Source organism: Pseudorasbora parva, chromosome 4, assembly GCF_024679245.1.
Source record: "Pseudorasbora parva isolate DD20220531a chromosome 4, ASM2467924v1, whole genome shotgun sequence".
Taxonomy (NCBI): Eukaryota; Metazoa; Chordata; class Actinopteri; order Cypriniformes; family Gobionidae; genus Pseudorasbora; species Pseudorasbora parva.
Genome location: NC_090175.1, coordinates 34453691 through 34466190, shown reverse-complemented (window position 1 = coordinate 34466190; position 12500 = coordinate 34453691). Strand labels below are relative to the sequence as shown.

The 12500-nt window shown below is 48.9% G+C and overlaps 1 protein-coding gene across 1 annotated transcript; it reads left to right on the top strand.

The window, feature by feature from the left end:
- Positions 1-5271: 5271 nt before the first annotated feature.
- Positions 5272-10154, top strand: LOC137074034 (uncharacterized). Its single transcript, XM_067442732.1, has 2 exons — positions 5272-6798; positions 10097-10154. Exons 1-2 carry the CDS (start codon positions 5683-5685, stop codon positions 10097-10099), a joined length of 1119 nt encoding a protein of 372 aa, XP_067298833.1. The 5' UTR covers positions 5272-5682; the 3' UTR covers positions 10100-10154.
- The last annotated feature ends 2346 nt before the right edge of the window (positions 10155-12500 follow it).

Sequence of the window (12500 nt, the reverse complement as noted above, 5' to 3'; positions counted from 1 at the left end):
ACCATTCCAAACTGTCCTCGCATACCTCCAAATGAGGAAGTTTCAGGCCAAATCTCTTTCTGAACCTCTTTTCATAGACGCCTCTAACAAACCCATTACACGCTTCTGGTTCCAAAAACAACTCAAATCTGTTCTCCAGCTATCAGGCACTTCAGCGCAAAACTTCTCAAGCCACTCCTTCCGCATAGGGGCAGCAAAAACAGCAGCGCAAAAAGGCCTCTCCCAGCAGCAGATCCAAGCTCTCAGCAGATGGTCTTCTCAAGCTTTCCAAAGCTACATCAGGACCGACCGGTATCACATCAAGAGAGCTCACCAAACCCTCATAAATTAACAACCCTCATTGCAAGAGAGAGAAAAAAAAAATTAAATAAATAAAAAAACCTTTATATTCTCTTTTTCCATCCAGCGAAGCTCACCCATCCAATACAGCGAGTTCAATCTCCTGTCGAATTTGCAAGAGCTCTCCGGGACCATATTTTTTTCCCCTCCTCCTTCGTCTGGTGAGGCTCACTCATCCGGCGCCCTAAGCTTGCTCTCCCGTCGGATGCTGTGAAACCCTCTAGGCCAGCACTCTTCCCTCTCTTTTTCTGACCGGTAAAGGATTCCCTTTCCGATGCCTTGAGAATTGTTCTCCCATCGGATGCCGCGAGGGCCCTCGAGGTTGCTGTCAATCCTTTTTTCATTTTCCATCCAGCGAGGCTCGCTCGTCCGATACAGTGAGTCTTGATCTCCCTTTGGACACCACAGAGCTCTCCAGACCTATACCTATCCCTTTTCTTTTCATCGTCCAGCGATGCTTACCCGATACCGTGAGTATTGATCTCCTTTCGGATGCTTGCAAAACCTCTCCTGGACGATCATTTAAGCTTTACCTTCCACCCTGCTGCCAGCGAAGCTTACCCATCAGATAAAGCGAGTATTGACCTCCCATCAGATGTTCGGCAAGAGCTTCCTGGCCGGGTGTTCCACCGTACCGTTGGCCGTTAGGACCCACTCACCCACTCCTCTCTTCCTGGCAGATGCTGGGTGGGCCCCCTCTGTCAGTCGTTTCTTTTAATTGCGTCGTCCCGTCTTTCGGTCGGTAGGACTCACCCACCTGACATCACGAGTATTGATCTCCTCTCAGATGAGGGCTGAGCCTTCCCGATCGGCCGTCCCAAACAGCGCGCCCCCTGTCCACCAGCCGGGACGCTCCCGGCTGAGCTGGACGGACTAAATCATGTGCTCCCCTTTCCGACCGGTAGGGGTTTTTTTCCATCTGATACAGTGAGCATTGGCCTCCCATCTGATGTTGAAGAAAAAAAAAAAAAAAAAAAAAAAAAAAAGCCTTATCAGTCGGTCACCCTAAATTCTGACCGCTCCATTTACCAGCCAGTAGGGCCCGTCCCGCCAGGCGCTGTGAACGTCCGCCAGAGGCAACACGGGTCCTCTCGGCCTCAGCTAATTCCAAATCACCCCCGCTTCTCGGTCATTGGCTGGTTGGGTTCTTCCATCCGATACAGTGAGCATTGGCCTCCCATTGGATGTTGAAAGAGCCCTTCCGGCCCGGCATACAAATCATCTTGCTTCCCAGTTACTGGCTGGTAGGGTTTTTCCATCTGATACAGTGAGCATTGGCCTCCCATCGGATGTTGAAAGAGCCCTCCCGGCCAGGCGTTTAAAAACCATCCTGCTTCTCAGCGATCGGCTGGTAGGGTTTTTCCATCTGATACAGTGAGCATTGGCCTCCCATCGGATGTTGAAAGAGCCTTCCCAGCCAGGCGTTCAAAACCATCTATCTTCCCAGTTACTGGCCGGTAGAGTTTTTCCATCGGATACAGTGAGCATTGGCCTCCCATCGGATGTTGAAAGAGCCCTCCCGGCCAGGTGTTCTAAACTAAGAATGCTTCCAAATTTTCAGCCAGTAGGCTGGTCCACCGATGCCATGAGCGGCTCCCATCAAAGCAACACGGGCCCTCCTAGCTAGGTAATCAGACAGCCCACCATTTCTATGCGTATTTGGGGGGTCTCGGTGGCTGTCCTTGTCTCTTTGCTTTTGGGGGGATACTCTGGGTTCGGGCAAATTCTCCGAGCCCGGAGCCCTCCCCGGACAGCACGCCAAATACGCATAATCTTTACTCTATTTAATTGATGTAAGTGTGAACTCGTGAATTGAAGTTTCACAAACTAATTTCGGGAGAAGCACGCGCAAACAATTAAATCTAATTAAACACAGGTGGAGCAGGCTCAGATAATTAACCCAATTGGAACACAAGAGGAGCACATTAAACTAATCAGTTAATCAATGATAGGCGGTGTATATAGACAGCCGATTTACCTTCCTGTCATTGACAGTTTCTCAGCATCCCACCACCACCCCTTCTCCGCACTTACTTAAATCAACTGCTATAAATATCAAATAAATCACAATTGGAATCTACTTCTAAACTATCCATGTCGGGAGGGGGGGATACTCTGGGTTCGGGCAAATTCTCCGAGCCCGGAGCCCTCCCCGGACAGCACGCCAAATACGCATAATCTTTACTCTATTTAATTGATGTAAGTGTGAACTCGTGAATAGGCCAGAAGAGAACTGGCACCCTGACTGAGTCTGGTTTCTCCCAAGGTTTATTTTTCTCCATTATGCCCTGATGGAGTTTTGGTTCCTTGCCACTGTCGCCTTTGGCTTGGCTTGCTCAGTTGGGGACACTAAAATTATGATCCAAGTTATTCAACTAAATATACAAATAAAATTTATTAATTTGGTCATATTTAATTCTATAAACTATTCAAATTAAACTAGCCAAATCAAATTTTGTTGCAATGTTGTCCTGTTTAACACTGTGAAGCTTCTTTGAAACAATCGTCATTTGAAAAGTGCTATATAAATAAAGTTGATTGATTGATTGATTGATATAGCCTACAAATTATAATGCAATTAAAATATTAATCTCATGTTATCCGTCATAGAACACGGATTTATGTTACAAGGTAAACAATACTTTTTCATCATTGACGCGAGGAAATCTATCCTAGACGTTGTTCTAGTGTTATGCACAGCACACCATGATATAATTAGCCAAGCAACAATAAAACTTCCAATATACACAAATAGGCTGGAGTAATATTACCTGTCGAGAAGAAAGCAGGCAACGTCGGCATCCTTTTTAAAATCATTGCTCCTCATGAGCTCTTTCCATCTTGGAAAGGCCACTCCAATATTTATTTTTGTCTTGTTGATTTGCCTGTTGCGTTGCCGTCTTAATTCTCTTTTCCGCTTCCTTGGTGACTCTGGCAAATATCCTCGAGAATAAGAGTGATCATCCATCATCATATAGCAGCCTTTTAGCTAAGAATAAACTAAAAAAGTTACACAGTGTAGCTTAAAGATCAAACTGACAATATGCTTTCACAAGACATTATTCAGCCATCTCATTCTCCTTGAGCAGCTCTTATTGTGCTGATGCCTAAAAAAGATGGAGGTCAGCGATTTTGTGTCTATTATCGACGATTAAATGCTGTGAGTGAAAGTGATGCATTCCCTCTCCCTACTGTGGGTGAAATCTTGGAGTCACTTGCTGGAGCCAGTGTGTTTAGTACTCTTGATCTTAACAGTGGGTACTGGCAAGTGGCAATGGACCCAGACAGTATTGCTATGAATTCAAGGTTTTACCTTTTGGTTTAAAGAATGCCCCAGCCACATTTCAAAAGCTCATGAATAGGGTGTTGGCTGAATGTTTAGGACAGTGTTGTTTGGTTTATCTAGATGACATAGTCATTTATTCATCAAATTTCAGTCAGCATATACAAGATCTCCAAAAGGTTTGAGGTGTTTGCAAAAGGCACGATTAACTCTGAAATGTAATTTCTGTTAAGCCACTTGGTGACCAGCGAAAAGGTTAAAGCAGATCCTGCTGAAACAGAGGCAATCCAGAACGTCCCTGTATCAAGAAATCTAAAAGAACTTCAGCGGTTCTTGAGTATAAGTGGATCATATGTTGCTAATTTTTCAGCTATTGCCGAACCCTTAAATGCCTTGAAACAAAAAGGAGTCTGTTTCCAGTGGTAAACTGATGGTCAGGCTGCTTTTGAGAATTTGAAAATACACCTTTCTTCTTCACCAACACTGGGACACCTTAACCATGCTTGCACATCTATAGTTTATACAGATACTAGTTCAACAGGTTTGGGTGCCATTCTTGGTCAATGACCGTCTACGTTTGGTACGACTGAATAAGTACTAGCAAATGCAAGCCGTACACTTACTAGTGCAGGAAGGAATTATTCTACCACAGAGAGAGAGTTGCGTTGTGACTGATCATGCATCTTTCCTTTGGGTGTTTAATACTACCAAGGCAAACTCTAGTCTGATTCGTTGGGCTTTGAAATGACAAGAGTTTAAATTTACTCTTTAATACCACAAAGGAAAGCTTAACAGTTCTCCTGATGGTTTGTCCCGTACTAGTAGCCCTGACTCTACCCCAATAATCGCGGCTTATACCAAGCAAACCCCAGATAGTCTGGTCCTGCAGTCTCCTCTCTCTGATGAGGATATCTGGACAGCACAGCAGCAAGATGTAGAGGTCCGAAGAGTATATCAGAGTGTAATTGATAACATGCAGAGTCCTGATGATTCTGGTTCTGGATTTGTTATTCTAGAGGACAAGGTTTACTGGAAGGTGATTCATCCTTCCAAGGCAACCTAATTCCAAGTGTATGTCCCACAGATCCTTCGCCAGACTATGCTGGAAGCATATCATTCCAACCCATTAAGTGAGCATTTTGGCCGTTATAAGACACAAAAAAGGTTAATGCATGTTGCCTTTTGGCCAAATATGTGGAAAGATGTTTCAGAGTTTGTTAAAAATTGTGTCAGTTGTCAACAGTATAAGCCTGAGTGTCGTAAACCAGCGGGCCTGTTACAGCAGACTGAAGCACATGAACCATGGGAATTGCTCGGCATGGATCTTATGGGTCATTGCCTCGTAGTACACAAGGTAACACCCAGTTAATGGTGGTAGTAGATTATTATCGCCATTGGGTGCAGTTGTTTCCGCTTTGAAAAGCTACTGCTGTGACAATTGCACAGATGCTGAGGAAGGAAATATTGACGCAGTGAGGTGTTCCAAATTTTTTGTTGTCGGACAGAGGTCCTCAATTTACTTCTGAAATTTAGCAGGAGCTGTGTAGCAGGTGGGGAGTGGTAGCCTGACAAGCCAGACCCACATCAAGATGTTTGGTCTGGAAACTCACCATAGACAGGGCTCAATCCGAGGGGCGGGTGTGGCAAGGGGGGCGTGGTTCAGCGAGGTCTGCAGCGGGAGAGAGGGCCGCGGGACGAGCGGTAAGTGAGTGGGTTGGACGCAGATTAATAACACCTGTCTCTTGTTCCAGTAATGAGCGCGGAGATGGGATAAAACACCAGCGGAACCAGAGACCAGGGAGAGAGCGAGTCAGGACGGTTGATGCCCAACACAAACAGAGACTGAGTTACCGGAAGCCGGAAGTGCCGACCCGGAAGTGATCGCTATTGTTTGAGTCTGAGAGAAGCCACACTGTGGAGTGTGTTTGACGTTATTGAGTTACAAAATAAAAGTGCATCAACCGTCTAGCCGACCCCCCGTGTCCTCTTCCTTCCTCCTATTAACGAACTTTGCTACACTGGTGCCGAAACCCGGGAGGAAGTAGGACAGCGCCGCCGCCATGCAGACGCCCTCCGCCACGCCATTTGCGGACATTATCACATCCCTCGCGGGCCTCCATCAGGACCAACATCAAACCATGCTGGACCTTCGGGCAGACCAGGAGCGCCGCTTCGAGGCCATTGTCCGAGGCCAGCAAGAGGACCGCGAGAAGTTCCGGAGCTGGATCGACCGGGAGGTTCGCACCGAAGCCGCCGGGCTCGCCAGCGCACCGGTCCACGTGCCCCTGCACAAAATGGGGCCACAGGATGACCCGGAGGCATTTATTGACCTCTTCCAAAAGGCCGCGGAAGCCTGCGGGTGGCCCCGGGCACAGTGGCCGGTGCGCCTGATACCACTACTGACAGGAGAGGCCCAGGCGGCTGCACAACAGCTACCGGTGGCGAACCTCCTGGAGTACGAGGACCTAAAGAAGGCAATCCTCCAGCGGGTCGGCCGCTCCCCGGAGCAACACCGACAGAGATTCCGCTCCCTGGAGTGGGGGGAGGCCGGCCGACCCTTCGCGATGGCCCAACAGCTCCGGGACTCATGCCGCAGATGGCTCCTGGCCGGCAGAAGCGACGTGGACCACATCGTCGATCTGGTGGTACTGGAGCAGTTCATCGCTCGGCTCCCAAGGAAAACTGCCGAGTGGGTCCAGTGCCACCGGCCCACGTCGCTGGAGACGGCCATCCACCTGGCGGAGGACCACCTGGTGGCGTGCCCGGGGGTCGGCGCACCCCTTTTAACCTCTCGCTCTCTCTCTCCCCCCTCTGTGTCTCCCTCTCCTCCTATCCCTCTCCCTAGGTCCCGTCCTCCGGGCCCTCCTCGGATTCCCCCCAGAGGCCGGGGTGGGATGGGCCCTGGACCGCTCGGGAGTTCGCGGGCTCCGCCCAGGGGGGCGGGGCTGCTGGGGATGGGGGGTGCTAATGGCTCTGGTTCCGCGCCCTCCCCGCGCTCATTTTCCAACCCACTCCCCGCCGCAGGGGTGGCGGGTAAGCCTGGGCTGGCCTGCTGGCGGTGCGGTGATCCGGATCATTTTGTGGACCGATGTCCGAGGATGGACATCGGGACAATGATCCGGATCCCGGACGTCCAGCGGACCACCCCCGATCAAGCAGGAGAGTACCAAATTCCTGTAAGTATCAAGGGGGGTACATATCAGGCCTTGGTGGATTCAGGATGTAACCAAACCTCGATCCATCAAAGCCTGATGCAGCCTGGGGCATTGGATACAAGCCGCATGGTTAAGGTGCGGTGTGTGCACGGGGATGTGGTGGAATATCCGGTTGTCCCAGTCACGATACAGTTTAGGGGGGAAAAGCATAGTGTTGAGGTGGCGGTTAGTCCCCACCTCCGGCATCCGCTAATTCTGGGGACGAATTGGCCCGCCTTTTCGGCATTATTGGGGTCGTTATGCGCGGATGCCGCTTGGGAAAACAAGGCTAGGAACGGGGCGGTGCGAGTGCAGGTTGGCGAGACTGATACGGGACCCTTGGGAACAGCTTCAGAGGAACCGAGCGGGGTCGAGAGACTGATTCTCTCGGACCGCGATGACTTCCCTCTGGAGCAGTCTCAAGATGAGACACTAAAACATGCATTTCAGCAGGTCCGCTCTATCGACGGTCAGTCTCTCCAACCCGCATTGCCCGTCACGCATCCTTATTTTGCCATAATTAAGGATCGGTTGTATCGAGTGACCCAAGACACTCAGACAAAAGTGGATACAACCCAGTTATTAGTACCAAAGAGCCGCCGGGAAATGCTTTTCCAGGCGGCTCACTCGAACCCGATGGCGGGCCACCTGGGGCAGGCGGCCACGCTGAATCGCTTAATGACCCGATTTTTTTGGCCAGGCATTCATGACAATGTGCGCAGGTGGTGCGCGTCTTGCCCTGAATGTCAGTGGGTGAATCCACTGGCCGCCCCAAAAGCGCCATTGCGCCCCCTTCCATTAATGCAGGTCCCCTTCGAGAGAATTGCGATGGACCTCATCGGGCCATTAGAGCGATCCGCACGCGGACATCGTTTTGCGTTAGTCATCGTGGACTACGCAACACGATATCCGGAGGCAGTGGCTCTCCGCAACATCTCCGCGAAGAGTGTTGCGGACGCACTGTTTCGTCTGATCTCCCGAGTGGGGATTCCGAAAGAAATCCTCACTGATCAAGGCACGGCGTTTATGTCACGCACGATGAGCGAACTCTACGGATTATTGGGCATTAAATCCATTCGAACAAGCGTCTATCACCCACAAACGGACGGCTTGGTCGAACGATTTAATCGCACTCTTAAATCCATGATCCGTAAGTTCGTACAGGAAGACGCCAAAAATTGGGATCGGTGGTTAGAACCCCTCTTATTTGCCGTGCGGGAGGTTCCACAAGCCTCCACGGGGTTTTCCCCCTTCGAGCTTCTCTACGGACGACAGCCACGGGGGGTGTTGGACGTCCTACGAGAAACTTGGGAGGAGGGACCTTCTTTGGCCAAAAACGAAATTCAGTACGTCATGGACTTGCGAACAAAACTCCACACCTTGGGGCGGCTATCTAGGGAGAATTTGTTGCAAGCCCAGGACCGCCAGAGCCGGTCATATAACAGGGGTACAAAACTGCGCAAATTCACACCGGGAGAGAAAGTGCTCGTTCTACTCCCTACGTCGAGCTCAAAATTAATGTCAAAGTGGCAGGGGCCGTTTGAGGTCGCACGACAGATAGGAGAGCTCGATTATGAAGTGATACGATCCGATAGGAACGGGGCACGTCAAATATACCACCTCAACCTGCTAAAAAAATGGAATGAGGTGGAATCAGTGTTGTTGGCAACGGTGATCGGGGGAGAGGATGATCTCGGGCCAGAGGCGAGCATTAAAGCGCAATCAGTCGCGCTGGCCCCTGGGGGAGATCACCTCTCACCGTTACAACTCACTGATTTATCAAAATTGCAGGCGGAGTTCGCTGACGTGTTCTCGCCCCTACCGGGACGTACCGACTTGATTCAGCACCATATCGAGACCATATTCGCAGCCGGCCGTATCGCTTGCCTGAACACAAGAAAAAAGTAGTTCAGGAAGAATTAGGCGCAATGCTCGACATGGGAGTAATCGAGGAGTCCAACAGTGACTGGGCGAGCCCGATAGTTTTGGTCCCCAAAACAGACGGCTCGGTCAGGTTCTGTGTGGACTACCGCAAGGTGAACGCTGTGTCGAAATTCGACGCGTATCCAATGCCGCGGGTTGACGAGTTGCTTGATCGGTTAGGCACGGCTCGATTTTATTCGACACTGGACTTAACAAAGGGCTATTGGCAGATCCCCTTGTCTCCATTGTCCAAAGAAAAAACAGCTTTCACCACGCCGTTTGGATTACACCAATTTGTCACGCTTCCTTTCGGCTTGTTCGGGGCGCCCGCAACCTTCCAGCGACTCATGGATAGGATTTTGCGCCCCCATGCTGCATATGCTGCTGCGTACCTGGATGACATAGTGATTTATAGTCACGATTGGCAGCGGCATATGCAGCATGTGAGGGCGGTCCTGAGGTCGCTGAGGGGAGCGGGGCTCATGGCCAACCCAAAGAAGTGTGCGATTGGGCGGGTGGAAGTAAGGTATCTGGGCTTCCACTTGGGTCATGGGCAGGTGCGTCCCCAAATTGATAAGACTGCCGCAATTGCAACCTGTCCGAGGCCCAAGACCAAAAAGGAGGTAAGACAGTTTTTGGGGCTGGCGGGATATTATAGACGGTTTATACCAAATTATTCGGACCTCACCAGCCCTTTGACTGATCTTACTAGAAAGGGGCTACCAGATACGGTCCAGTGGACGGAGCCGTGTCAACAGGCTTTTACCCAAGTGAAGGCTGCTCTATGTGGCGGGCCGCTTTTACACTCCCCTGACTTTTCTCTCCCTTTCTTGTTGCAGACTGACGCGTCGGACAGGGGGCTGGGCGCAGTCCTGGCCCAGGAGGTGGAGGGGGGAGAGCGGCCGGTGCTGTACATTAGCCGTAAGCTCTCTAAGAGGGAAGCTAAGTACAGCACCATAGAGAAGGAGTGTTTGGCCATCAGATGGGCCGTTCTCACCCTCCGCTATTACCTCCTGGGGCGGGAGTTCACTCTCTGTTCGGACCACGCTCCTCTCCAATGGCTCCACCGCATGAAGGATACCAACGCGCGGATCACCCGTTGGTATCTAGCTCTGCAGCCGTTTAAGTTCAAGGTGGTCCACAGGCCGGGTGCTCAGATGGCTGTGGCCGATTTCCTCTCCAGAAATGGGGGGGGGGGGGCTGCAGGCCGGACGGCTCCCCGGCCTGAGTCGGGCGGTGGGGGTATGTGGCAAGGGGGGCGTGGTTCAGCGAGGTCTGCAGCGGGAGAGAGGGCCGCGGGACGAGCGGTAAGTGAGTGGGTTGGACGCAGATTAATAACACCTGTCTCTTGTTCCAGTAATGAGCGCGGAGATGGGATAAAACACCAGCGGAACCAGAGACCAGGGAGAGAGCGAGTCAGGACGGTTGATGCCCAACACAAACAGAGACTGAGTTACCGGAAGCCGGAAGTGCAGACCCGGAAGTGATCGCTATTGTTTGAGTCTGAGAGAAGCCACACTGTGGAGTGTGTTTGACGTTATTGAGTTACAAAATAAAAGTGCATCAACCGTCTAGCCGACCCCCCGTGTCCTCTTCCTTCCTCCTATTAACGAACTTTGCTACAGCGGGATAAACGGTTGTCTTTCAAACTCCCTCTGGACGCGTTAGGATAGCGCTACACCAAGCAGAGCAATGAAGGTGAAACAGAGCTTGTTGATAGATTAAACATTCACCGTATCCGGTCAGCTAAACTCCGAACAAATCTTCCCTTTTTAAGAATGACTTCAGTGCCGTTCTTTGTTCTTTTCTCAGAGAAAAGCTTCCAAGTCTTCCAGAGTCGCGGTCAAAGCTGATTCGAAAGACCGCCGCCATTCGCCAGTTTCTGTGTTTACTAGAAGCACGCAAACGCAACTCGGCCGTCGTCATTATGGCCCCGCCCACCGACTCTATACACGACGTGATTGGCCCGTCCAGATTGTGAGGAATACAGCTCAGAAGGGTATTGAGAGTTCCTAGATGACACTTGTGGGCAGATTAAATTTGCTGCCGCTAGGGTGCGTCTAGATTTCTAGGCTAGGGGAGTGGTGCAAAAATTGACAACAGCATACCATCCCCAAACCAACTTCACAGAACGGGTAAATCTGACCGTTAAGGGGATGATAGCATCTTACATGTTTGGTGAACATAATCATTGGGATCATTATTTGAGTTGAGGTATGCAGTATTAATTCTGCTGTTCAGGAGAGTACTGGATACTCCCCAGCAGAATTAGTCTTGCAAATAAGGTTGAAAGGACCTTTTGAACGTGTTCTAGAACCACACCAGACCAGTCTCAGGGTTCTTAAAGATTAGCAGGAGATGGTAAAAAAGCAACTTGTCTCGAGCTAAGGAGAAACAGAAATGTTTATATGATGCCGGTCGTAGGAATGTGACTTACTCCAGGAAGGATAGGGTTTGGATGAAAGCACATCCCCTTTCCAAGGCCTCTCAACAATTTACTGCCAAATTTGCAGCAAAATGTATTGGGCCTTATCGAATTGTAGAAAAATTAAGTCCAGTAAATTATCGGGTTGTGGGTGAGGATAATGGAGAGGACTTGCGAACAGTTCATGTATGCAATTTGAAATTTGCCTTTCCCGCTGCTGCAGTTTGATCGTAAGGAACGGGAGAAAGTTTCAATTTTTTTTACTGAGGAGTCAGATGATGAGGATTTTCTAGGGTTTTAATATTGATGAAATGATGTCCTGGATTGATTAGTACTCCGTATTGTAAGGCTAAATGATTTATAAATTACTGAAATCTAAATGTTGAATGTAGGAACTAGTGTTTTATGCTGTTGTTGCTGCAGGGTGTCATGGATTGATATTTCCCTGTTGATGAGCATATATTCATAATGTTGCAGTATATTAGGGGATCTTTCTCCACGGGGGATGTGTGTGACAGTCGTCAATGATTGGTATTTTCCTATTTTGTGCTGTGGGTGGTGCTGTTTAGCATATATACCGGAAACCAGGTAGGAAGTTATTTAAGGAAGTGTGATGCGTCTCTCGCTGTCTCTCTCTCGCGCTCTCTAGCCGTTGTTGTCAGATGCGGGTTATATTATATTGTTGTGAGTATTGTTGTTGTAGGCCGCGTTGCATTGAAGTGTTGATGTTACATATAGTGCTGCAGTTGTTTTCCTGTTCTAATGCTTACAATTCATATTTTGAGCAATTGTACGTTTCCCTCAATGAATTTCGTAAAGCGTTGGCGAGTCTGTTTGGAGAGTGTTTTGAGTGTAAATGGAGCGTTGAGAGAGAGAGAGCTTTTTCTAATCCGGTTGTATAGATGCTAATTCAGGGTATTATATGTAACTTTAGTATGTTTTTTTAGCTAGGGTGGGGGGTTTTCATTTGGTGTTTATTTTGGTGCTCGAGTTCCCAAATTTATTTTATAAATATTGTGTTATATAATGGTTTCAGGCCCAGTAGCAATGGGTCACATGATAAAAATGATTTTTTTTTTTTTTTTTTTTTTTTTGAACTTTGGATCCAGATGATTTCTGATTTTTTTTCATGCCCATTTTCTTCTTATGTGACTGTATTTTGATTAATTTCTTTGTTACTGCATACAATTTATTGTATTGCATGTAATTATCTGATTTATTTGATTTATTGTTAGGTAACTAAAAGGTAAATGTTCTTGGGTTTGAATAGTTTATTTATAATTTTTTTTCTTTCTTTTGAGTTGAATATGATGTACTGAAAATATGACTGAAATTG